Source organism: Leptodactylus fuscus, chromosome 3 (assembly GCF_031893055.1).
Source record: "Leptodactylus fuscus isolate aLepFus1 chromosome 3, aLepFus1.hap2, whole genome shotgun sequence".
In the NCBI taxonomy this organism is placed as follows: Eukaryota; Metazoa; Chordata; class Amphibia; order Anura; family Leptodactylidae; genus Leptodactylus; species Leptodactylus fuscus.
The window spans coordinates 147,533,333-147,559,834 of NC_134267.1; the positions used below are offsets into that span (position 1 = coordinate 147,533,333).

The following is a 26,502-nucleotide window of genomic DNA, read 5'->3' on the forward strand; positions in this document are numbered from 1 at the left end:
GTCCGCCTTCTGGTTGTTTAGGTTGTACTCTACCCACTGGGAAAAATTGATGAGTAAGAGACTGAAGAGAGGCCAACATCATACATTCATAAGCAACTATTGTGGTATTGCCTAAAGCTTTTGACATCTTTGTGAATCAGATGGTGAGCATTCAAAAGGACCAGTCTCCTTGGCACCAACTCTTAGTTTGAGGTGACTTACCTTTTCCTCCAGATGCAATATTAGGGTCCAGGCTACTAGTTGAGGCCTCCAACTTCTCTTCAGGTACACAACAGCATTCAGATGTAGAAGATATTTGGACAGCGACATTAATTAAGGTACAAGCTCCATTGAAGAAGGAAACTCTAGAATCATTTTATAGCTAATCAAATGTAAAACTGATGTTTCAAAAGCCAACAGTCCCCATTTAGGTGTACTCCTGCACCGCAATATAGGGAGAATGTTGATGTGACAAGACAACCCAGTAGGAATCAATATTGGCAATTATCAGACCTACTGAAGGCTGAGATGTAAAGCACTAGACAACATGTGACTACCGCAGTGCCCATCTAACACAGTTTGTCAACTGTCCTCTTAAAAGATCAGGTAATATCTTGCTCAGAGTCCAGGAGAAAAGATTGGGTGAGAAGAAAAGACACTTAAGGAAGCCATTTCTTTTATTTCAAGCTTTAACTTAATCACAGAGCAGCAGAATGAATCATTAACAGAAATGTGACAGACATTACAGCTAGCTGCACATCACAAACCCAGAAAGGCAAGGAAACCTAGAGGTATCCTGAGAGCTTAAGGTATGTTAAGATATTGCATGTGTAATACGGTACACATGACTACCGCCTTCACAAAAACACTCCTGTAACTTGAGGCATCACTCACCCCATGCCATAGAACAGTTTTTGTAGATCATTGTCTATTTCAGTGGCAGTAGCTACAGTTCTTAGAATTCCTCTGGGTTTCTCCACCACCTTCAGGGCTATGGTATAGTAGTCATCAACATGTTAAGTGAATAAAGGCATGAGCTCAACGATTAAATATGGATACATACACTGCAGAAACAAACCTTTAGTATAAAAGCACAGTTTTTAGGGAAGTTCTTCCACTACTGCAACAACAAAAAAAAGTTCTAGAGGACACTGTTTATTGTTTAAATGGGACCAAATTCATTTTAAGTGCTTATCATAGAAAAGATACTTAACCTTTCTGGGCATCACACATAACAGTATCCCCTGAGTGGACCTTAAATCACTATAGTGAACATTACACATTATGTTGCTTTTGTGGAAACAGTCAAGCCAGTATAAATATTCTACAAAGCTAAAAAAGACAAAATTGCACTCGGAGTTGAGATCAAACCATTTAAATGGAGCTTGAAAACCACAAACGACACAAAATACAGTTAGAGAACTGAGCTAAGCATTGCAAGCAAACATGTTACCTAAACTAATTATGGGAAACACTGTCCCCGATAATTAAGTACACCTGTAGTGTAACATATGAGGGATCACTGCCCCCGATATAACACTGTGGTAGGCAAAAACTACCAATTTTGTACATAATCCATTATGGAAGACACTGCTCCCGATAATGTAACCTCAAATTCATGATATAAGTTACTGGAAAATCTGCTTTAAAATGCCAACTAGAAAGATTACCAGAGTTTACATAGTAATCAGGTTGGCCAACGCCAACGCCATCACCATCCTATTTTAATATGGCAGGTTGGTAGAAGATTACAGAACAAAATCCTCTAGTGGGACATCTTAAAAAGGGCTTCCTGAGAGAAAAATGGCAGAATGGGATAAACAAGCATGACTCCGCTCAATGATCTTCCACTGCTATTGTGGTAACACTGATCAATGTCAGGCCCATCCAATGCACAGCAAATGCCTACAGCAGTTCCACCCAGTCCAACTGACTGGGCACTTGTGTTGAGGTAATTTTTTTCTTCTTTTCAGCCCATTCTGCCCCTTTCCTAAGACATTTTATTCTGCCATTTAACAACTTTAATAAATGAAAATTCAGTTACCTTGAAGAGGTTGTGTGGGCAGACCTGCCATTGCCAACTATACATTTCAACAGAAAAGACTTTGCAGTCACTATGATGGTGGTTGACTGCCTCCATAAGGGACTTGCTCAAAAATGCAAGCCCTGCACCAACTCACTGACCAATAGCACTGTCTATAGAACAGCAATGTTCCTTAGAGGGGACCTTTCACAACCTCTGCAAAGCCCAGCTCTTAGCATAAATAGGAGCCGCTATACAGATTCCAGAACAGGTGACGTTTCTATAACCCCTATTTTGCCCAAGCAGTAAGTGCAGTTTGTTCCAGTGTCTTGTATGCTACTTTGAATCACTTCCCTGACACTGCCCACTTGACAGTACAATGCCCAAGTAGCATACAAGGCACTGAAAGTAACTGCACAGATCGTGAACAATAAGTGCTAGGAGGACAAAAAAATAAAATCCAACTGTCCTGAAAAGACCAGAGCTGCACCTATTAACAGATGCCAAGAAATGGAGTTTGTGAAAGGTTAAGCTGTTGGAATCTAAAATCCTGAATTGCATACTACAGCATGCACATAAAGGATGTGGAATTCATTGTGTGGCATGTGCATAGATATATAAAAATTAACTTTCAAATATATAAACCTAGCCCCACAGCTATCAAAATGTATGATTACTGGATCCAGGCAATATCACCCCATCTAGTGTATGAGTCTTATAGTCACAATACGGACCGCATATAACCCACCACTCAGAAAGGTTAACTCAAAGATACAAGTAAAGAAGGAGCCCCTCTCTAACCATAATATTGTGTAACCAGTGTGGACATTCCTTACATAATATGATTTACCAGAGGAAATAGAAAAGCTGGTGTAAAACCCAAGGATACTGGCCTAATGCCACGCTAGTAAGAATTACTGTTCTAGATGATGCAAGCTATTCTTGTATAGACCCCTGATGAATTAATAAACTCAAGCAAAGGCCAAGTTTCATTGGATTAGTTTGTTTGGATTTTCTCCTCTTTCCTTTAGCGTAGATTGCCTTCCTGATTTTTATTGTATTTGTTTTGTGCCTATTTGAGAGTCACCTGTGATGGGTTATATGCAGTCTCTTGTGACTCTAGAGACAGGTCACAAGAGGTACACATTAGAAATGGACCCAGCAAGCAATACATTGCTAACGGTGGGGCTAGTTTTATATATTGTCATTAAAAGTTGGATATACAATTTTGCACTTCACACAGTGAATTCTGTTTTACAGTGGGAGGCGTAGCGGTTTGGTCAGTGAAATTTGGTACAAAAAAAGAAGCCATTAACCAATATGAAGAGACAACCTTCTTATGAAAGAAACAATCTTTCTATCACAGCAAAGGCTTTTCTTCCTTTACTTGGCATGTTTAAAGCAAAAATTCCAGTATCATGTCTGACCAGTTAAGCAGATGCTGCTTTTATCATACGAAAAAAAAAATCCGACAGTATAACCGTCAATTATGGAAGGCACTGCTTCCGATAATTACCAGAATAACAAAATTAACACCATTTATAGTGATCGCTGTCACTGATAAATAAATAAGTATTCAGTGCTAAAGAGACACTCAGAACCTTGCTAGATAATATCCATCTAGTCTCACTACTACTACGGCTCCTGCACTGCAGGTAGAGTAGCAGGAAACATTTTAACCTGAAAGAGGCTGCCAAGAAGAAATGGCAAAACCAGATCGCTTGCTGTAAGGGTAAAGGCCTGCCTCAAAGTACAGTAAAATGCTCCTGGTTTATCTAGTGTCTGGTGCCAGTCTGAGGCTTAAAGTACAAATACATGAGAAGGGGGAAGGGCACATGTATAAAACCTGCATCAAAATTCCATTTTTAGGGGAAAAGGGGAGCCTTGTGCAAGGCAGAAAAGATGTGGCAACCTACTCCAGTTGCTAGTATTTCTATGGCACAAAATGGCAAAGAAGAAAAGTTGTACAGCCGACCAATTTAGCAGGTGGTTGATTTCAAGAAAGGGTGGAAGAGTAAAGGGGAAAAAAGTGAACACAGGGCGTATCTAACATACTGTGCGGGAATAAGTGCGTCACTTGCCATGTATAGCATCATCTTAAAATTCATTATCTATTTCCCATATGTCACCCCCAAGGGCATTTGCAGCACTCTGTACAGTCCAGGTAAGAAGAGCCAACTGATTTTTAAGCAGATCTTCATTAAACTGTGTCTTGTTCTCCTTTAGAATATCTATCTGCTTCATCATTGCATCAAAAGTATGACTGCCATAGCCATACATAATATGACGAAAAGGCGATTCCTTAGGAGAAACATAAGGAGAGAGCAGAGAGTGCTCAACCTAAAGGGAACAAAAAAAAAAAAAAAAAAAAAAAAATTAAAATAAAAATTCACTGATGCCTGAAAACTGTAGCAACGTGTTTTGGTTTATTTTTGTCTGTTTAATGCTCAACTAGGCCTGAGACCTTCTGCAAAGACAAATAGCCTCTTAGACCCAGACTATGCTGGACCAAGCTGAACCTAGTCCAGCCAGGCTCCTTACAGTGACGTAGGCTGCTAGGAGTCCCTGCCTGCCCCCAGCAATACTGTCCAGTAGAGTGTATAGTGTGGGACACAAAGCAAGAGAAGCAAGGACTCTGCATCCTACATCACTATGAAATGAGATTCAATACAAGAAGTGAAGGCGCTATACAGTCTGCATTTTCTGGACCATTTGCCTGTGTACAGTAGGCCTTACAAAATGTTAGCAAAGCACAACTGGCCACTACATTTCATGACTGTCAAGGGCTGTAACAGGGCCAGACAATTATCTGAATTAAAGATCACAATTTAGGCATTTCACCTACAGCCAAACAATTTTAGGCCATATCCTTTTAAAAGTGCAGATTATAATGAATAAGTTTGAAGTAGTATTTGTCCATTGGGCTCCATTATAATCTTTCTTCAAACTACATGCGTATAACTACATTGCATAAACAGAGGCCCTGGGGAGGTGAACATGCATAAGAATTACTCACTGCTCCTGAGCTCTGGTGCAAGTCTATGTCCTTCAGCATCCTGAATGAAATCAGGAACTGCTGAGGCCTATAATTGGGAAACCGCAGTCCCTAATGTCATTCACAAGGCTGGAAGACAACAAGGATCCACGCTAGAGCCCGTGAAGGTGAAGTAAAACTTATATTTGCCTTCCCTTGGCCTCTGTATTTTTCCCTGGGGCCAGAAGAGTCCCCAGAGTATAAATAGCAATAAATCCAGCAACACACACGTTGGTTAACTTTTGGTTTAGGTTATGTTTCGATTAATTGCCCAGCATTCGCTATATATGTCTCCATCATGGAATATTGTGGTTACAAAACTGTAACAGCATGCAATAGCCTATTTGTCAAGCAATTCATTATATTTGAGGGAAACTTCTGCAGCAAACAGAAGTGTTTGGGGATCCACAATATGGAATAAGACTGCATAAGCTATAAAAGGTGGATGTTCTGGAGGATTCACACCATTACTGTACAAATTTTACCTTCATAAGACGATCATTTAGAGACCGCAGAAAAGGTTTGTTTTCCAAGTCAGACTCTGCAAAATTTTTCTTGAGAGTGTTGGATGCTCTGTTGAAGTCACCCCGAGCAGAATTCATCCATTTCAGGTTCAGCTGCATTTTTAAAAGATTTCGAAACAAAAGACAATGTTAAGCCGAGAATCAATTTCAGTAAGTTTCCATAAAACTATACATCCACCCACCTAGTTGAGAAAACCAGTATGATCGGATATATGTAGCAAAACAACTTTTCTGTCTGTGCACCAGAAAAATTTAAGTTTATTGGCCAACCTTCCCACTGACGAGTACAAAGTGAGACTTGCACTAAAATCATTTTATAGGCTAGAGAATGGTCTAAAAAAAAAAAAAAAAAAAAAAAGCACTGAAGTTCCTTACCATCTCTGGACTTTGCTTGTTGAGATCCAAAGTTCTTGTAAACAGTTCATCTGTGTATTTAGTCAAGTCCAGTGGCAGCTTGTGGTCATGTGTGAAACGCAGAATTATTTGGCCTGCTATAGTTGCAGCAGCCCTGCACATCCTGTCAACATCCACCAATTGCTTAAAATTCGCAAAATTGTCCTTCTCAGTTCCAAGATATGCATATGGTAGTTTTGCCTAAATACAAAAAAATAAAACATTGCATTCAGGGAAAAAAAAATAAATAAATTATAAAAAGTCTATAGAATTTCTCACTTAACCCTTTCACTGCCAAGAGTCTCTGGAAATTTTTCACCTCCAGTAGCCAGAGCAATTTTCAGTTTTGAGATGGATAAATCAAAGCTAAATTGCAACATTTATGAAAAAATAAAAAAATCCAACCCCCTATACCTATATATTTTCTTAAAGTAGACACCTGCAGCATTTTCAGAATGCCAATTTGTACTGTATACTAACAGGCACCTTCACGCAATTTTGATTTAAAGTGAATGTTTTATGGAAAAAAAAAGGAAATAAATGTATATATTAGTTGTTAAAAGTGGAAACCAAACAATAAAATTATATGCACAAAACCTCCTAAAAATAAGATTTCAACATGTGCAGAGTTCATTCATATTACTATGGCCTACACCCGCATGCACGTGTCTTCAGGAAGAAAAAAAAAAAAACAAACTAGAACTGGAAGGAAGAAAAATCTGCTTTGAAGCTGGAAATGTTAAAAAAAGCATCATCCTATAAAATGTAGGGATTACACACCGTGAAAAGCAAGTGAACCCCTAAACCCGATATATTTTTTGAAATTAGACAACCCGAAGATTACATATGTCTCAATGGGTCATCAATAGCCACATCCACCTTCATGCAACTTTGTGACAAGACTTTTTTGGAAAAAAAAAAAAAAAAAAAAAAAGCACTAAAAACACACTTGCACCTAAAACTCATGTACACACACGATTTAGCAGATATTCACTAATGTTAAAAAGCTATACTGCACCTAGCAAACAGACTGATACCAAAAATCTAACTTTTTTCAGATTACACAGCATACCATATATAAAAACACAACTTAATGTTTCATATATACAACCACCTTCATGCAACGTTGCAGCAAACAGATTGCTACTGTTAGGATCACATCTTGTATTTTGGCATCTATCTTTCTCTATCAAAGATAAGTTGTTTGTCTCAAAAAGGAATTGGTTAGACTGATTAACATGGAGATGCTATGGGCTACAAGGAAATGGAATGCTAATGAATCCTTATCTAGCTGATCGACTTCAGAGCTGCACCTTTGTGTCAATGTAAAGTGTGTAAACAAGGATGTCTATTGTCTTTAGAATACCATGAGATAGACATCTAGGGTGTGTATTTGAAACGTGCTGATGGCTGCCATTTTGTGAGACCATGCGACCACCATGCGGTCACAGACTCCATTTTAGACTTGAGCTAGCCCTTCGGGGGTGTGTGACCTCTCTCCAGTTTCTTATCCAATAGATATGCATTAGGGCTATTGTTACAAACTTCTCCACCAATGGATGTTATGCTAATTATACTAGCCAATCCTGTTCTGTCTATGCCATGTGATATATACTGTTGTTCTAGCCACCATTAAACTGAATCCATTTTGATACACCACCATCTGTGTCTTCGTGATTCTCCAGGTCAAAGATGGCTGTAGCCGATCTTGGCCTGTTATTTAATTTGAAACTACAACATAAGCTCTGGGGGTCTTGTGACCCCAACACTACCAAAAATTGCACAAAAATTCAAATTTGCCACTAAAGTGCAACTCAAGCAATCCCTTTCTGCAAACAATGTACTTTCTAAAAAAAGGGGGGGGGGGGAATTTACAGTCCTGTATCTCAGGACTCGTTTGGCCTATGAAGATAATTTTAGATTTATTTTAAAGATGAGGATCTCATCTTTAAAAGGATACCAAGATCTTCATAATAACCCTTACAGATTTTTAGCGAATTTCTGTTAAAATGCTGTCGAGAATTGAGATCTTCAATGAGCTCTCAATCCCCAATAGAGTTTTCAACAGTGAATTGCTTTGGCACAGTAAGGGTTAACGTGAAGAACTTGGCATTTCAAAGATGAGATTCTCATCTTTAAAATGAATCTAAAATTATCTTCATAGCCCAAACGAGACCAGAGATATGGGCATTAGAAGTAAGGACGTAGCAGCTACGGCCTCGGCTAGACAGGGTTCTTGGCAGTGAAAGGGTTAAAGGATTGGCCCAGGATATATCTCTCAGCTCCCCAATAGCAGGGAATCCTAGTTTTACTCAATACCACAATAACAGTTTTGTTACTTTGCTGCAGCTGATCAGGTGCTGCACACTGACCATTAGCTCCCAAGCTTTCTGAAGCCTGTGTACACCATGTGTGACCCAGGCCTAAAAACTGCTTTCACATAGGCAACAAGTATTTCATAGTTTGCATTATAAGCTCAAATCCCTTACCAATAGCAGGTTTTAATAATTCAAACCAGGAGCACTACAGACCTAGGAGTCTAGTTCTGGTCATTACACCCATAGGCAGGATAAGATTTGCTGCTTTAACATGCACTATACCAGTCTTTCACCAGCATTACCTTCTGAAAACTGAAAGATGCAGATGGGATGCCAGAATACGTAAGGAAAGGGAAGGCAGCATCATCCATGGAGAATCCATAGCTGGGGAAAAAAAAATAAAATAAAATGACTTTTTAACTACTACGTAGCCAACTACTTCTGCAAGGAACGTCAACTTGAACAATCAATTCTTTGCTGAATGCCTTGTTTCAATAAATTTTGATTGAACCAACCAGGTATGTGCAGAGTTTAAGGTGCCTTTCTAGTTCATATAATAAAGCTCTTTTCATAAGCAAACATTCACAGTGAATGTGGTATGTAAAGTGGGCAGGGGACTTTCAATGGCGTCCTATCAAGTTACATATTTCCAGAGAGAACTAAAGCTATATTAAAACAAGTTTAAGAACCCTTGCAGATGACCGTGGCCGTGATGAGTGCACCATTGTCTTTCCCCCCCCAAATAGCACACTGACCCATTCATTGCTACGGGTCTGTACACATGACCATGAATTACATGGTCATGTTCGCAGGACGGAAGTCCAGGCTGCAAATCTAGAACAGGCCCTATTCCTGTCTGCTTTTGTGGCCCTGGCGTCCATGGCTCCTATTCATTTATGAAAGGGGCTGTGGAAACAAGGCCAGTAGTGCATGGGTGACATCCAATGCCTTTAATTCATGACTGGTAGCACACGTCATCTGCTACTAGCCCAAGGGTGTGTTTACACACCTGTTTTCAGTTGCAGTTTTTAAAGTGAAACCTAGGTAGGTTTCCTGATCAGAGGAGAAGTACTAAACCCATGGTTTGAGCTTCAAAAACTGCATTTGAAGACCAGAAGGTTTAACACACCAAGAAGGACTTTAGCAGAATTACACACCTTTGGTAAAAGCCATAACCATCAAGTTTTTCTTGTAGCCACAGACTGCTATAAAGCATCACAAAAAACCAAATCAACACAGGATGGATTTTCTGCAAGATAATTCTGAGGATCTCTCTCTCCAGATCCAAACAGTGATGCTTACCGCTTTTGTTACCAACCACTGCCTGTCACTGTTCACCCAGCATCAGCAATGACATGGAGGTTGGTAAGAAGAGCATCAAATGTCACAGCATCCACTACTTTGGAAGTTTCTGCAGATCTGCAAGTAACTGGCAGAAGAAACTCACCACATGTCAGTGTTAAAAATACCACTGCAAGCGGTTTGTAAACGCTTCTCCACTTGCCCAATGGCAGATTTCACTGACCTTTAACTTGTGCAAAGCTGCAAGTAGTTTGCAAAAAAAAAAAAAAAAAAAAAAAAATCCATCCAGGGTGAACCACCACTACGGTTAGGACTCCAAAGTTACCTCTGACACAGTGTTGTGAATATAAAGTTATATGTTGCTGTAACATCAGTGTCTCCTTATAGGTGACAAAGGAATTCCAGCAATATTGTGGGTTCTTGAAGATGCCAGACAGCAGCCACCCTGATGGGAAATTTCTAGACTGGCAATCCAGTCATCTTCCTACAACTCATGTGACCAAAGTTACACTGTACTACCCACTAGCCTAATGTTCCACTGGAATACCAGAAGAATGGACAAATATTGATCTATCCTATGAGGAACAGGTTATAAATATCAAGTATTTTAAATGCAAAGTCTTACCTAAACTCTGGTGAAATCTGCTTACCAGTCACAGGATCAGGGATCTATGCAAAGACACAAGTTTAAAAACCAGTCAAGTAAAACATTCAGTTCATGTGCACATTGCAGGCAACATGTAAGCAAAGCAGAATATTACCTCTTTGAGGATTTTCATGATCATATTGTACATAAGCGGACTAGCAGAGACTTGTAATGATCCTGGACCTGTAAGAATCACAGTATTAATACAACCAAAGTTATTATGGTAAAGAAAGCCTGATGGGTGTTTAACCCCTTGCCATGGTGGGCTTTTTTTCACTTTATTTAGAGAAGACAAAGTTTTACTTGGCTTTTGCAATTATTTAATCTTGTGCAACATGAAAATTGGCAACATAAAGGCTCATAGCATACCTTGTATAGCAGCATCCAAATTGATATAGGATATTGCTTTAAGATGCAGAGTAGTAAGGTAACCCTAAAACGTATAAAAAAAAATATATAGTCAGAAAGACATGCATAATACAACCTTTGAACAAGTTGTACTTCTGTGATCATGTGATATTTTTTGTTTTAAGGAAAAGGCAGGCTAATGGAAGCAACCTAAATTTTGCCAAGCCTAAACATGCTATAGAGAATGGGAATATTTTCATGAGTTGGAGGGGGAATAAGTTCCCATACAGTATATTATAGATTTTTTTTTTTTTTTTAAATCAGAAAATGAAATGTACCTCTAACCACTCAGTTGCACCAACAGCTCCAAAGTCCCCTGCTCCCCAGCTTGCAAATACAATGCTTCTTCTGGGTTTATACCCATCTAAAGAAAATAAAAAAAGGTTATTTAACTGTGTATACTACCTATTACCTTTAAATAGTTAAAGGGGTGGTCCATTTATGCCTGGACAACTCCCTTAACTTTGAAACCAACCAGGGGCAGTAAAAAAACTAGAAAAATGCACACTCACCTGTCATACTCCGGTGTCCTCCTGCTCAACAGGTCCTCTTTGGAGTTCTGCCGATTGCCCTCAGTAGTCACATGACCACTGAGGCCAATCAACAGAACTCAGGAAGAGACCTGGAAGAAGCAGTTGGGAGTAAAAGAACCGGGATGTGCTGGGAGAAAACCGAAGCATCGGGGACAGGCAAATATGAATTTTTTTTTCCCCACACTGCCCCTGGCTGATTTAAAAGTTAAAGGGTATTCCCATCTCAAGGATCCAATCTATACTGGTAGTTTATGTAAATTGAAGACTTTCCCTAAATATATTGCTTTTGCAATGCCGCTTTGTTTCCTGCCATGTGAAAATATTCCTCCCATTGTTTACACAGCATTTCCATAACGCTAGACCTGTGTGATAGGACAAGTGACATCACTCACTACTCACTGTTCTCTACAGCTCTGCCTGCAGGATAATCAGTGCAGCCAATTGCAATTTGCTGAGAAACTACTGTTATCTCTACATGTAAACACAACATTGAGTCTTTTCTTCTCTAGAAATATGTGCATATTTGATCTGCATTTATAGTAGATTACTAGTAATCATAATTATTGTGATACTTCAGTGTCCTGTCCAGCAAGTTGGGGAGGATACAGGAGGTGAGAAGAGCAGGCAGAGCTGCTGAAACAGGAGGATGGGAAAACCCCTTTAAAGAGGAGGGTTGGCAATTTGGCCTGGGCAACCCCTTTAACCTGGTGTTAGCTGTATTAGGTTTGTATTTTTTTTTTTTTTATACAAGCATGTATCTAGATAGATACCATGAGAAGTGTGAAGATGCCTTAGGGAGTGTTCACACTACCGTCTGTGTCAGACAGGTAGTGTCCGCTCAAAATCTGACACGGACATTGGGAGCGGACACTAGCTGTGTCCGTGATACCTGTCATTTATTTAAATGGGCATCGGGTGTGTTCTTTTGCACTCCGTGCCTCTTTCCCTGTCCGCTAGTGAAGATGTCCGACTTCTCAAGCGGACAGAAGAACCCTGCATGTCGGGTTTTTCTGTCCGCTTGAGAAGTCGGACATCTTCACTTGCGGACAGGAAGGAAGGGCGCGGAGTGCAAAAGAACGCACCCGATGCCTATTTAAATAAATGACAAGTGTCACGGACACAGCTAGTGTCTGCTCCTAATGTCCGTGCCAGATTTTGAGCGGACACTACCTGTCGGACACAGACGGTAGTGTGAACACTCCCTAAGGCATCTTCACACTTCTCATGGTATCTATCTAGATACATGCTTGTATAAAAAAAAAATAATAATACAAACCTAATACAGCTAGCACCAGGTTAAAGGGGTTGCCCAGGCCAAATTGCCAACCCTCCTCTTTAAAGGGGTTTTCCCATCCTCCTGTTTCAGCAGCTCTGCCTGCTCTTCTCACCTCCTGTATCCTCCCCAACTTGCTGGACAGGACACTGAAGTATCACAATAATTATGATTACTAGTAATCTACTATAAATGCAGATCAAATATGCACATTTCTAGAGAAGAAAAGACTCAATGTTGTGTTTACATGTAGAGATAACAGTAGTTTTTCAGCAAATTGCAATTAGCTGCACTGATTATCCTGCAGGCAGAGCTGTAGAGAACAGTGAGTAGTGAGTGATGTCACTTGTCCTATCACACAGGTCTAGCGTTGTGAACGCCCCCTTAGAGACTGCAATTGTTATCCACATCAGAAGTGATGTCCCAACACTGCCCTACTTCATTGATCGAAACGTGTTTATTTAGAGGAATGATCACATACTGGTAACATTCAGTTTTATACATTTCTGTAGAAGGATCAACAGAAATCTGCTCATTGCGAAAGGTTTAAAAATAATTCAACCACAACGTGTTAGATAGCCCTGCTTTGCAATTTTGCATGAAGTACAGATTGAGGACAGGTATGAAAATCTACTAGAGCAATCATTTGTAGGTAGATCATACATTGTAAATGTGAACCGTAGATATTCATAAGGAACATTTGCTTTAAGTAGAACAGATATTACCTTTAACCATTGCTGATATTGTACGAGCAAGTTCTACAAGCAGAGAGGTCCCAACTACTGCCTTTGATACTCCTAGACCCATGGAGTCTCTCTGAGCTCCAACCACAACATAGTGATCTGAAAAAGATACAGCACATAAATTAGGCATTTCATTACTTTTTTCAAATATTACAGAAGGTAAATTTATTTTGTTACCTGGCTCGTCGAAGCCTTTAATAACTCCAAAGACATTATAAATTTTCTTCTCAGCAAAAGTATTCCTCACTTCAAGCTTAACTTTATACTGGCTGCCAAGCTTACAGCCACTCATCCAACTTTTTGGACAGTCAGAAGCTTCAAGTTTTCTACAGTTATAAAGAGAAAAGGGGAATTTCATATAAATGTCAAAGTAACATTGAAGATTGTCTCTCTCTAACCCCCTCCCCCCATACCAACTCCTCAAAGTTTTTAGATCTCTGCATGCGGTCATTCATTTGGCTTACTTCAAAAGAATAAAACAGTCCACGGTCATGTGATTAGCACAGGTGAAAGATGCTCAAGCAAGATAGCACCCCACAAATACATACGTTTATTTACTTTTGGACAGATGTTTTTACTTTTTTATTTTTGCAAGTTTTGAAAATTTCTCTCTACTTTTCTAGCCATCATAGCATCGAGTCTTGTCAGAAGACTGACACCACTACAGGTCTATATATAAAAAAAAAAAAAAAAAAAAAAAAAAAAACACCCCCCTCCCCCATTTACACCAGATTTCTAGTGTAAGTGATGGCCTTCACCTTGCACCCCTTATTTGAAGGGAGAGTATGAAGAGAAGCCCATAAAAACGTACATAGAAACCCACCACCCCCAACATCTTCTAGGTGTACAAGGTTTAGTAAATCTGCAACAATCCACTCATTGTGTTTTTGCCCCTGCTGGTTCACATTTGGTTTTTGCAAACCACCACCTACCCATAAAGCTTTTTCCCATCTGTACTGGAAAGGGTTTGTACTGGAATCTGTGGAAGTCCTGAAGATTTTGCCGGTGGAAACTGGGTATGGTTAAATGAAGGGAAGCCAGGAGTGAAAGGATCACCAGTACCAAAATGAGCCTAAATGAGAAAATACAAAATGTACTTTTCTACAAGATCTCATTTATAATTATGCTTCGCTCACATCAGTGTGCCATCTATCCATGCGTCACTAAGGGTCCTGTACTCGTTGTCCAGTTAGTGCATTCTGACGTGTTTCCGTCTTCTGCCCTGGTGAAACTGGACAGGGGACAGAAACCCAGCGGTCAGTTTTCAAACACATTCACTTGAATGGGTTTGCAAAGGAGACTGCTCGTGTGTGTCTTCTGCCTGTCTGCAAGGAAACTTTTTTTTTTTTTTTTCCAACCAGACAAAGTCCTGCATATGTCCGACAAAGTTTCCCCACGGACAGGCAGAAGACTCAAATGGGCGGTCACCTTTGCAAACCCATTCAAGTGACGGACCGCTGAGTTCCCGTCCCATGTTCAGTTTCGCCAGGGCAGAAGACAGAAACCAGTCAGTCATTCTTTAAAAAAAAACAAAAAAAAAAACCATAACATACTCAATCTGTATTTTTAGAAGGATTGGTAACTGGCTAACTCAAGAAAATGTGTACATTTGTGTCTAGTCAAGGGTGGGTTCACACCAGCACCCAATCTCAGTTGTCTCTGTGAATGTTTTGTGCTCTCTGCGGCAAAGCAGGGTTTTTTTTTGTTTTTTTTTACTGGACACAAAGTCCTGCATGTCCGCCAAAAAAAAAAAGTTTCGCTGGAGAGCACAAACCGCTCACGGCCAAACACTTTCCAAATTACTGCATGTTTCTGTCTCCTGTCCAGTTTTGGGCAGGAAACTGAAACCTGCATAATGGAGGTCGGGACGCAGATGTGAACCCGCCCTTATGTCCATTGTTCAGTTTTACACACACACACCAAAGATTCAAATACTCACATGCCCAAAAGGAGCATCAATATTACCAACAGATGACCCTGGAAACAAAAAGTCAGCAGGCTCAGGATAGATTAGCACCCCAGAAGCTTTAACTTGCTCAGCATTTCTAACCTAAAAATAGAAAAGCATCACTTAAGGCACATACATGAAGAGTGACACTTAAAACACAAATGTTGCTTTTAAACCAAACAATTTTTTTCATGACTCATGCAGGTGAAGGGAACAAGCTGTGCAATATAGAAGAGGACCTTGTAAAGTGTTTTGGTACACATTCTCCTACATAAGTAGTGTCAGTCTACATCAGGGGTGGGCAGTTAATTTTCCCATGGGGCTGCATAAGAAATTGAAGCTATGATAGAGGGCCGCGCTGTGGCAAATTTAGCTCCTCCCACTTATGTTGACCCCGCCCATCCCCAATCATCTTTCCATGTGCCCCACAAAGTAATCCTCCTACAGTCACCCATACATTATATGTCCCCACATTATAATGTTCCCTTCCAACTGCCCCACAGTATTGGGTCCCTCTCCTGGTGCCCCAGTTTAAACTGGTGGAAACTAGAGGGGACATGAAACTGGAGCAGCTGGAGGGGGACATTAAACAGTGGGGGTAGTAGAAGGGGGCAATGAATTAATGACATCGGGAGCAGGACATGAAACTGGGGATAACTAGAGCAGGACATTAAAATCGGGTAGCTGGAAGCAGACATTAAACTGTAGGGGTAGCTGGAGGGCAACATTAAACTGGGGGCAACTAAAGGCAGACAGGTCCACCTCCAGCTACCTCCATGGTTTAATGTCCCCCCCAGTTTAAGTGCCCCCTTCATCTACCCCCAGTTTCATGACCCCCCCCCCCCCCCCCCCCCCGCCTCAGTATAACATTCCCCCTTCCATCTCTGCCCCTAGGTTACTGAGACACACACATCTCACATTCCCCTCACAGTACTTTAGGATACACACCATGTCCTGCACTGTCCTGCCGGCGCTAAAACACGCCTCCCTAGTCAAGCTATGCGGGCTGGACTGAATCAGTCAGAGGGCTGGATATGGCCCGCGGGCCGTACTTTACCCAGGTCTGGTCTACATTGATGTTTATGGGTGTGACCGTTGACAAATAGAGTAGTTTACAGCATAAAATTAGTAATTTGTCATTACAAGGCCAATAACTCAGACATTAGTAGAAAAGGAGGGATAAGTTAAAGGGGTATTCCCATCTCAAGGATGCCCTCTATTATGGTAGCTTATGTAAACTGAAGGCTTTCTAAATAAATTTCTTTAGAAATATTGCTTTGATTGGCATAACTAGGAACATGATCCCTCCCAAAAAAAAAAAAAAAACTCCAGAGGATAACAATCAGACCCAGGGATGGATATAAACAAATGTTATTTACCTCTCCTGGGCTCTGGCGCACTGCCCGCTGATGTCAGCAATCTTCAATAATGTACGGACGTTACATGAGCAGGTGATTGTGCCGCAATGCATAAGGACACAAGCCTGGCCCATGTGACATCTGGGAAGTAACACAAGTAGGCATGCAGCCTTCTGAAGCCAGGAGAGGCAAGAAATTTATTTTTTTGATTTTTCAGTGTTAACTCAGCTCCCTCCTGGGCCTTTGATCATTATACTCCGGGATCTTGAGAAGAAACCCCACCACCTCCCCCAGAATAATGATAGCGGTGTTTGCGAGTGTGTGTGTGTGTGGGGGGGAAATAACAGGCCTGCAGCCTCACTTACTGATCCTGGCTCCTGCTCAAAGCCTCCACCACAGAAGGAGGAAGGGCAGGCAGCTGCAAGCAGGAGCCAGGGTCAGAAAGTAAATAAGGCCCGTTACCTGCTGGAGTGACTCCAGCAGGTAACTGCCTACATAATAAAAAAAAGCTCTGCAGTAGTAGTGGCTGCTGCCAGGCCTGCTAATGTCCCAGGCCCTGTGGCAGCAGCTACCATGGTAGTTACACCCCTGCATGGACCTGTGTGATGGGACAAGTGGCGTCAGTCACTGATATCTACAGCTCTGAGGGAGGACAATCTGTTCAACTAATTGCAGTTTGCAGATAAAGCCGAGTGTCATCTCTATGTAAACACACAGATTACACCAAGTCTGTTCTCTAGATGCATGTGCATATTTGATCTGAATAAGTATTGTGATACTTCATAGTGTCCTGTTCAGCAAGCTGGGAAAGGAGAGTGGGGAGAAATACAGGAAGTGAGAAGAGCCAGTAGGCAAAGCTGATTTGGTAGGGGGGGGGGGGTTGTAAGATAAATAACCTCGGTGTTTAGTCTACAGTAAATTTACAGCACTTGCACTATCAAATTGTGTGTCACCTGCAATATCAGAAGATGCTTTTTTTTTTCAGGGCATATCTGACAATGCACAGGTTGAAAGTTTATCTTTGATTAATGGTAAAAAAAAAAAAAAAAAAAAAACATTTTGTACTGCACAACAGAGTGCATTTGTTGAATTCTACAGAGTTCTGGTTAATGGTTTCTGAGGAACAATCAAGTTTTAAGAAATTGTGTTGTGTTTTGTTAACTTTGAGGAAGTTATGCAAACATGTTAAAACCTAAAAAAAACAAAAAAAAAAAAAAACATATATTAGATATACATCTATATTTTTAGATCACACACCTTTTGTGAAAAGGGTACAGATCCAGATTTCACAAGGACTAGTTTTCCACTTAGATCAATTTTCTCCTGGAGGTCTTTAAAGTCTTGTTCAGTACCATAACGGGCATACACAAGGCCACCCTAAAACAGCGACAGGTTAAATTGTATTATAGATTAAAGCAAATTACAGTAAACTAGTCTGGACTAGAAGAGATTTTCAAGTTATATTTTAGGCATTAAACCTCCACCCCACCAGAGGGAGTGTATCAGAATGCATACTTGATGTTCCCATCAAAGATGTAGAGTTTAAGAAAAAAAAAAAAAAAAAAAAAAAAAACTGGTGCATCTGAAGTAGCCAACTTACATTAACAGTCATAGCAGGACTATAGGCCACATATGAAGTAGGTATAAAAGAGTCTTCAGCCAAATCACCATTCAGGAGTGTAATTTTGTTAGCCCTATTAGGAGGGAGGAAAAAAAAAAAAAAAAGTCAGTTCAGTGTTGGGAAACAAATTTAAGATTTTCTTCTCATGTATACCTTTCTGATAGCAAAATCAAACAGGACTATATTAGTATAAATTTGCTCTAGATCCGTACCTCTACATTTAATTTAATATTCTTAATAAAATTATATATATAGCCTACCGCCTCCCAAGCATAATCAACTGTTAAAAATGCATTATGGTAATAAAAAGTCCTTTGCTATGCATGTCACTTTTGAAGATTTGGAGAAAAACTTTTGAATCCTTATGCAAATAAGACAGTTGGTGCACTGGCAGTGGCCTGTCAGGTGTTTGCTAAATCTACACGAGATATACCTAAAAGCATGTTTTTCATCATGTGCTCCGTGACGACAGGGGTGGTAGACTCCCCATGATTAACATTTATAGGAAACTCATTTAAATGCCACTGAAGTCTGCTTTCGCACATATCAGCACTCCTGGTAGGATAGTGTACAGTTAAGATTGCAAGTTCCGAATGGATGCCATGGCAGCCAGAATGCCAGGCTATGGCCTCCTGATTGGCTATGCAGAGTTCTCCTAGGAGCTAATGTGCAATGATCTGCAACACTATGTATTAGATCAGATCTCAACTTAAAGTCCTATTGAGGATCACAGAACTACAACCAAATAAAAGTCCACAGGTAACATACCTATTAAAATCTTGTAAAGTGACATAATGCTCATCATTCCACACCTTATCCAATGGGATGTTGAAGAATTGATCATATACCATTTTAGCCAAATTTTCTTCATTATCTGAACCAGCATCACGAGGAGTACCACAGAGCTGTCTGTAAAAGAACAAAACACTGTACTGTGCTATTGAACAATTTACATAGGTTACATGGATATGGTAGGAGGTGAAATGCTTACAGGTTTATGGCAGAAACTCAGATTAAATGGTTGATCTGCGACAAGCTGAGTTTACCATTAACAACGTATTCACATAAAAATCTGTCTTAATTTTAAATAGAAAGTTACACTTCACTGAAACTGGAATTACAAGTTTGCTATAAGAAAAAACTAAACAAAAAAGCATATATGCCTGTCAGTTTTGCTAGGCAATCACTTTTCATTCACGTTTTACTGTAGGCAACGATGCCACCTTGTATTTATTATGAGCCATATGCAAGCCCCCCTATGTACTGTAAACACGGAGGAGAGGGGGAAATAAAATACTTACTGAATAGATGTCTCAAATGAAATAGCTTCTATCTTTTTTTGAAACATAGGCCTTAGATCACTCCAATACAGGATGGATTCAGCCTGTGTTTCAGTGTAGTCGGGCTCCTCACCATCAGAGTCATCAGTAGAAGACTGGCACTGAACAGACCCATCGCCATTAGGCTGCGCATAGTTAACACGACCCCGGTAAGTTAAGTAACCAATAAGAAACCCTGTAAGAAAAAAAAATTACCATTTAATACATGCAATGATAGCAAAAAGCTTTAGAGCAGCTCTTACAAAGAGCAAGTTACATGATAATTACACACAATTTCTAGCTCAAGAGTTAGCTTGAATATTCAGTACATTGTGCAACCATACATACCATTACTGTTGCTGAGTCAGTATTGGAACATATATCTCGTCAATCCCTAAATACAGCACACTATCCATTTTGCAACAGTATATAACATTACTCAGAAGACATTAAAAGGTCTACTTTAAACTTTTTTCCTTCAAATTTAACTTTAAATTCCAGCTCTTGCCACCAAGCTTAAAGTTTAGAGGAACTTTCAAGCCCTCTAACATTATTATATACTACTAAAAAGTTGTCAATTTTTCAGGTTTTTGAATTCTGCGCACTGTCAGCTTTGTTATTATGCACCATGTGCAAGAGATCAATACCATTCTGCCTCCCATATACTCCTCCACTGTCAGAAGGGCTAGTCTGTAAGGCCCACCATTCTGACAGTAGAAAGGTATAGGGTGTCGACCTAACAGCACAAGCAATGCTTTCTAGCAGATATAAAACACTACCAATGTCAAAACATGAGGGATCCTCTTAAAATAGTTTAAGACATTGAATCCCATGTAGGGGGGGGGGGGGGGAATTCAGAAGTAGATAAGAAGGGAAATCACCCATTTTGATGGATACACATATACAGTATGATAACTGATCAGTGTGCTATGATTGAGGGACTAGAGTTTAAAAAAAAAAAAAAAAAAAAAAAAAAAGATTTGGCAGCCAGAGTCTGCAGGATTAAGAATGTTTAACGAATGGTAATATGGTAGTTTTAAAACCCTTTTCCCTCTAACAAAGTAGTTTTGGGGCAACAGTTTTGTTTTTTATTGAGTGCATTTCAGGCTCTCTAACACATTATGCTCTGATACCTGAAGGGGTTTTCTATCAAAAAAGTTATTTTATACTAACTATCCATAGGAAAGGTCATCCATTTATGATGTGAAGTGGTTCAACATCAAGAACCCTGCAGAGATCAACTGTTCTAGCTGCCTCGGTGCCAGAAGCAGTTATTGGATGGCAGCACTGATCTTATTCAGGTAATAGTGGCACAGCAGCTCTGTCCACTGCATAGTGGGACTTTGAGGAATAGCAGAGCTGCTCCTATTACTTGAATAAGTGGTACTGCACATGCTCCCTGTCCACTAGCAGGTTCTGGCACCCTGTAGCATGGAGGTGGGGGTTGACCCTGTCCCAAAACCTCTGGTTGCAAATGGGTATTCATGAAGGATTAATAAAAAAAAAAAAAAAAAAAAAAAAAAAAAAATCATTCAGCTGACATTTTATTCTTACCTATCAAGAACAAAAGAATCACCACCAGGATTTTAAAGCATAAGCTTTTACATCCATTGCTTCTAGATTGACGTTTCACAAGATGGTCTCCCATAGGCTGATCACCACATTCTTCCTCATCTGCCAGCTTCATCTCAACTTGACTGCTGTCTCCATCTGTTTGTGGAGTCAAACTGAACCGTGTATAAGTAAGAGGAACCCTGCCAAACTAAAGCAGAAAATAATGTCATACAACTCACCAATACAAACGTCAATGTTTTGTTTTTAAAAAAAAGCAGATCCCCACTGAATACTCAGGGCATCGTTCACATCTGCGCCCGGTCTCCATTCATGCAGGTTTCAGTTTCCTGCACAAAACAGAGCAGGAGGCTGAAACCTGCAGGACTCTTTCATACCCATTCATTTGAATGGTTTTGAAAGATGTCCGGCTGTGAGCGTTTTTTTTTTTAAATCAGACACAGAGTCGGACATGCAGTACTCTGTGTCCAGTTTAAAAAAATGGTTTCGCGGCGGAGAGCATAAAACGCTCAGCGGCGCTCACGGCCAGACCCCATCTGACAGCTTTCCATCTCCTGCATGCAGAAGACTGAAAGCTGAAAATTGACTCCTGGCGCTAGTGTGAACCTAGCGTCAGCTGCTATATTTTCCTAAACATCAATGGAGAATTTTCACCAAGCTAAAAAAAAGCTGAGACAGCAATTCAGGTAATAGGGAAAGTGGTGAGCGTTTCAGAGGGGACCCCATGTTTGTGGCATATCCATTTACTGAAGAGTATATAATTTCATTGAATAAAGTAGATGCATATTGTGTGACTGCAATTATTCAGAAAGATTGGAAACGTTTACACAACAGTTTCATTTGCCTGGATCTTTCTTTTAACAGACCCCATTTAAGTATGAATTGGTCAGAAATTCCTAAAATAAGTAGCACAATATATTACAAACCTAATACTGCCAGATGGACAGCTTTACTAATTGAGAGGGTGACAAGAGGTGCCTGGGAATGACTTGCTCTACATGGGTCAGTATAATAAATCATTGCATTTTCACATGATGCATGATCCTTAAAGCATTTTTGACAATCATGTTTCATATCTTTGAGATTATGCTGCCTATATGTACAACATTTAGAATATTAGTGATTGGGATTCAAGTTGTCCCAACATTACTAGAGATGAGCGAGTAGTACTCGATCGAGTAGGTATTCGAAATACTCGTACTCAATCGAGTACTACTAGCTGTTCGAAGTTAAGATTTGATGCAGAACCAGCGTTGATTGGCAGAATGCTATACATTGCCAATCAACGCTGGTTCTTCTCTTACCTTTAGAAGTCTTCTCCCTGCGCAGCATCCCCGAGGCGTCTTCCGGCTCTGCATTCACTCTGCCAGGCATCGGGCCTGGGCAGAGCCGACTGCGCATGTCCACTTGTAGTGCGGGCATGCGCAGTCGGCTCTGCCCAGGCCCGATGCCTAGCAAAGTGAATTCAAGGCCGGAAGAGGACGCGGGGACGCTGCGCAGGGAGAAGAATCCAGCCTGACCCTCACTCATGGACTTGGTAAGTAGAATTTGATCAAATGTTGCATACCCCTGAAACGAGCATTTCCCCCCATAGACTATAATGGGGTTTGAAACCCGTTCGAACAGTGTGCAGCTGTTCGAATCGGGTTTCGAACCCCGAACATTTTAGTGTTCGCTCATCTCTACACATTACCCTTTCTCCCCCTCTATAATCATTTACTACTTTTACTATGTTGTGGTATGTGTTGTCTGATTTGTGCTTCTTATGTGGCGTTTTATGATAAAGGTCATGTCCTTTGTCGTTTTACCAACACTTTATGAAACAATAAAAGTCTTTGTAACTGAAAAGTGCAAACACTGGGTGACAATGTATTATACTTGCCATAGCATGGCAAGAGATTGTTATACAATTCTCCAATACCACTGCTCTGTTCAAATATGAAGGAACATTGGTATACTACATTCCTATACTTACAATATTTGTAATTGTAGTCCGCGCTCTGTCCATTTTCAGCAAACCTTGATTAAGCCCCTGCAACAAGGATCGTTGTTACAATCATGTCCAATTTGTCAAAAGAACACATTACAGCTGTCATAATGTGACCCAAGCAGGTTTCCATGTTAAATGGCCGGTACTGCCGTCATTGACCTGAAATAGCAGCATTAGTTTGTCTGTGGTGTTGCATGTTCAGGTCATTACGAGGGCATTTGAAACTATAATAGACCAATAAAGCATACCCTCAGTTATAAACTTTTAATGAATGGGGCATATAGATAAAATAAAGAATTCTAATCTTATTAAAGAAATAGGTTTTCTACCCCAGGAGGAGGGGAAGGGGGCAATAAAAATAGAGGCCATAATGCAATGCAAGTTAAACAAAACATACACAGATCACACACCCTGAAATTATTTAGAAATGTGTCTGCTAATCTAAACTGAGCAAAGAAAAAAGTTGCTTTTTTAGTTTGTCATAAGAGTATAAGACTTCAGTTGTTAAATGACTCATACAACCTTTGTTTAATTAGGTTTTATAGATCTAGAGATCTGCACGTACGCTACAATTTAACAGGAAGCAAGAAGGTCTTTGGTTACAGATTCAGTGGGGTGGACCAATAGCATTAAAACTGGCTGAGTTAATGCCAAGGCTATGTGGGCAAAGGGCTACATGATTATCTACAAACATGGCAAGCCTCCCTGGCAGTAACTGTAGCTTGAAACTGTGCCACATGGGATTGGCCCCTTGGACACAATTCAGAAAGATTAGCCTATGTCTAACACTGATCGTAGATCGATAAGAGACCAAAATCTAAAGTCAGGATCTGAAAGACTCTACATACACACATACATTAATGTTATCTGCTATTAGATAGCTGCTGTTATCTGCCCCATACATAGTACAGCCACCAGTCCCCCAAAAGTTGTCAGACTTGACTGTGTAGACAATTCTACTGTGAGCTGAACATTTAGCCCCCTTTCAGACAACTGTGTGCTGTCTAAGTTTTTCCCAGATAGCACCCTGTTCCATTCATTTCTATGGACCCTTACACATGACCGTCTAATTCACAGTCACATGTGTGGCAGACTGTCCAGGCTGCAAAACATGGTACGGTCCTATTCCTGTCCGATTTTGCAGCCCTGTGTCCATGGCACCTATTCTTTAAATGAAAGGGCCGCGGAAGCACAGCAAATTCACGGGTGACATCTATGTGTTGCTCTGCTGTTCATTAAAGGAATCCAGTTCAGACCCAATCATGTGCAGCCAATTTTACACCAAATTTAGCTGCCATCTCAGATGTAGAACACTGATACTGCCCACGATGTTTTGTGAGCCCAGTGAAGTGATGGGAATTAAAAGTGCAAAAGCAGATCAGATATGTTTTCTGAGAACAGTGGCACACAGGTGCACCACTTGCATCCATCACACGACCATGGACTGGAACGCCCCCTTAGTAAGAAGACATATACAATACAATGACTATTTTTAGCTCACCTCTTAGGTCCCCTATGCCTTTGTTTACAGGTCGTATCAGCTGACATCAGTCAAGTACCAATTATGACAAGGTCACTGCTGAGGCTTGTGACACAATGGGACATCAACGATGTCAGCCGGTAGGGTCTATAAACAAACACCGAGCTTACAACAGTGGATACATGGGAGATGTGAGGGGTTTTTTTGTTTATTTTTTTAATATAAAGTCAGACATTTCCAATAAAACACCCCCCCCCCCCTCACCAAAAAAATAAAATGTTGCCTCCTCATTAAATAGCAAGTCTGTCTGTATCTGTAATGTAGTGTTTTAACCATAGTACAGCAAGCCTGGAGAATAGTCAACTAGAGATTAAGTATATTTGTATTTCCATCTGACTATTAAAGAAATCAAGTCGATACTTTAATTTATCTAGTATTTATATCAGTCACTTGTATTCAATATAAAACAAAAATATTTGTTCTTGAGAACTGTAATAGGTCCTTTCCAAGTGACTATATAAGCCAGGCCTGTTCTTTATCCGGAATTCCAAATATCACATGAAGGTCACATCGTTCCTTGAAATTGCACTGTACATAGCAGAGCTGGAGCGCTCTATAGAGGCTAAGCCGATTACATAAAAATGTGATGTTAGAAACACTAGCTGACCCTCTTCTATGTCTCAATACAACAACAGGCGTCTCAAGTTTCCAACCATAATCCTTGCTTCTATTCTATACTCCCTGCAGCTAACATTTCCACATGTAACATGAAATAAAGCCTCAGCGGGTAAGATGACAATGTGCAGACATATCCAAATATAGAGTCTGTAGGTCTGAGCTACCCAGATTTCTGTATGCATGGTACTGTATGTGCCTTGTATATAGTAACCGTCACTCTATAGTAAGACTCAGTTGACCTACAAAGACTCTGGTGTGTCTCTCATGCCTCAGACTTCCTTGTAGTCACTTCCGAGTTCACGGCCATGTGCATGAGGAGGCTCAAGTACAGGAGGGCCCCTATAACCTTGAAAGGCATAAACCAAGAGGTCATACACCTTCCAAATCACAGAAGCCCGAAGTCTAAAGAGTTAAGTTAAAAAATAAATAAATAAAATGTCCACCATCCCCAACCATAGAGTACTGCTGGAGAGAAGACACAGGCCACGTGTTACAAAGCAGCTGCTAAACCGGCTAATGGCAGATACATAGAAAGCCAATGCTAGGAAGCCAGATATCCTAGGGAGAGGGGGCAGCAGAAGGGTCCTTAGCCACCATGATAAAGGCTCAGGAGGTGACCCGTCACGTGACCTTCAAGTTCAAGGTGCCACCTGGGTACAGCGCCCATGACAGGCCGACGGCTGACAAGAAGGCACAATAGCGGTGTCTCCGGAAGACATACAAAGGGCAGGGCTCCTCATTGTCAGCGTGCAAGCAGCAGGACACTGGAAGACTGCAGAGTATAGGGCCACACACACACACAAAAGACGAGGGCAGAGACAGCACTACAGACAGACACAGCACACAATAAGAATGAATGAAAACTCGGCAAATAACGTGTTAATGGGAGAGCGCTCTCCGCAGCCGCCTGTCACGTACACAGCTGCAGTATGGCGGGCGGGCGGCCATGTGCCGGCACTCCTGCACTTACCTCCTAGCCAGCTACTGCGCTCCGAGCAGCGTACCCCGACTCATTATACGCCCCTCAGCACGTACACACGGCCGGCCCATCAATATAAGACCTGCCCAGTTCAGGGCGCCCAGTGCGGTTAGGCTAGGCGGAGCTTTACTGCTGGAGGGCGTATGTGAGGGAGGACGCTGGCATGGCAGACGTGCCCGCCCAGGGAGTGTACAGGCCAGCAAATCCATCTTTTGATAGGGGCACCTGTGCTAGGCTCTCGTTACAAATTCTCAGGGTATTATAGCTTCTTGTCATCAACTCCTAGCTCAAAAGCGATCTCTATTCAGTACAGACTGTCTGCTGTTATGGAGGGCATTTGGTCCCTTAGGGTATGTTCACGTGGAGTTTTTTGGAGCAGAT

General features: G+C 40.8%; 1 protein-coding gene across 1 annotated transcript; it reads right to left on the reverse strand.

Moving 5' to 3' along the window:
* Positions 1-638: 638 nt before the first annotated feature.
* Positions 639-26,215, reverse strand: TFRC (transferrin receptor). The gene is made up of 19 exons (XM_075268497.1): positions 26,113-26,215; positions 22,970-23,026; positions 20,977-21,184; positions 19,405-19,618; positions 18,872-19,012; positions 18,083-18,176; positions 17,740-17,859; positions 15,116-15,226; positions 14,109-14,248; positions 13,354-13,502; positions 13,159-13,275; positions 10,906-10,991; positions 10,589-10,652; positions 10,335-10,402; positions 10,199-10,242; positions 8,574-8,655; positions 5,936-6,154; positions 5,522-5,653; positions 639-4,342 (listed from the first exon to the last, which is right to left on the reverse strand). The coding sequence occupies exons 2-19, from the start codon at positions 23,000-23,002 to the stop codon at positions 4,100-4,102; spliced, it is 2,265 nt and encodes a 754-aa protein (XP_075124598.1). The 5' UTR covers positions 23,003-23,026; positions 26,113-26,215; the 3' UTR covers positions 639-4,099.
* Between the last annotated feature and the right edge of the window lie 287 nt (positions 26,216-26,502).

Coding starts and splice junctions, on each gene's coding strand:
- TFRC (XM_075268497.1), bottom strand. CDS start 23,002: ATGGACAGAGCGCGGACTACAATTACAAATATT. Junction 18,177..18,871: donor ACTTTACAAGATTTTAATAG/GTATGTTACCTG, acceptor CCCTCCTAATAG/GGCTAACAAAATTACACTCC. Junction 13,276..13,353: donor TAAAGGCTTCGACGAGCCAG/GTAACAAAATAA, acceptor TATCTTTTTCAG/ATCACTATGTTGTGGTTGGA.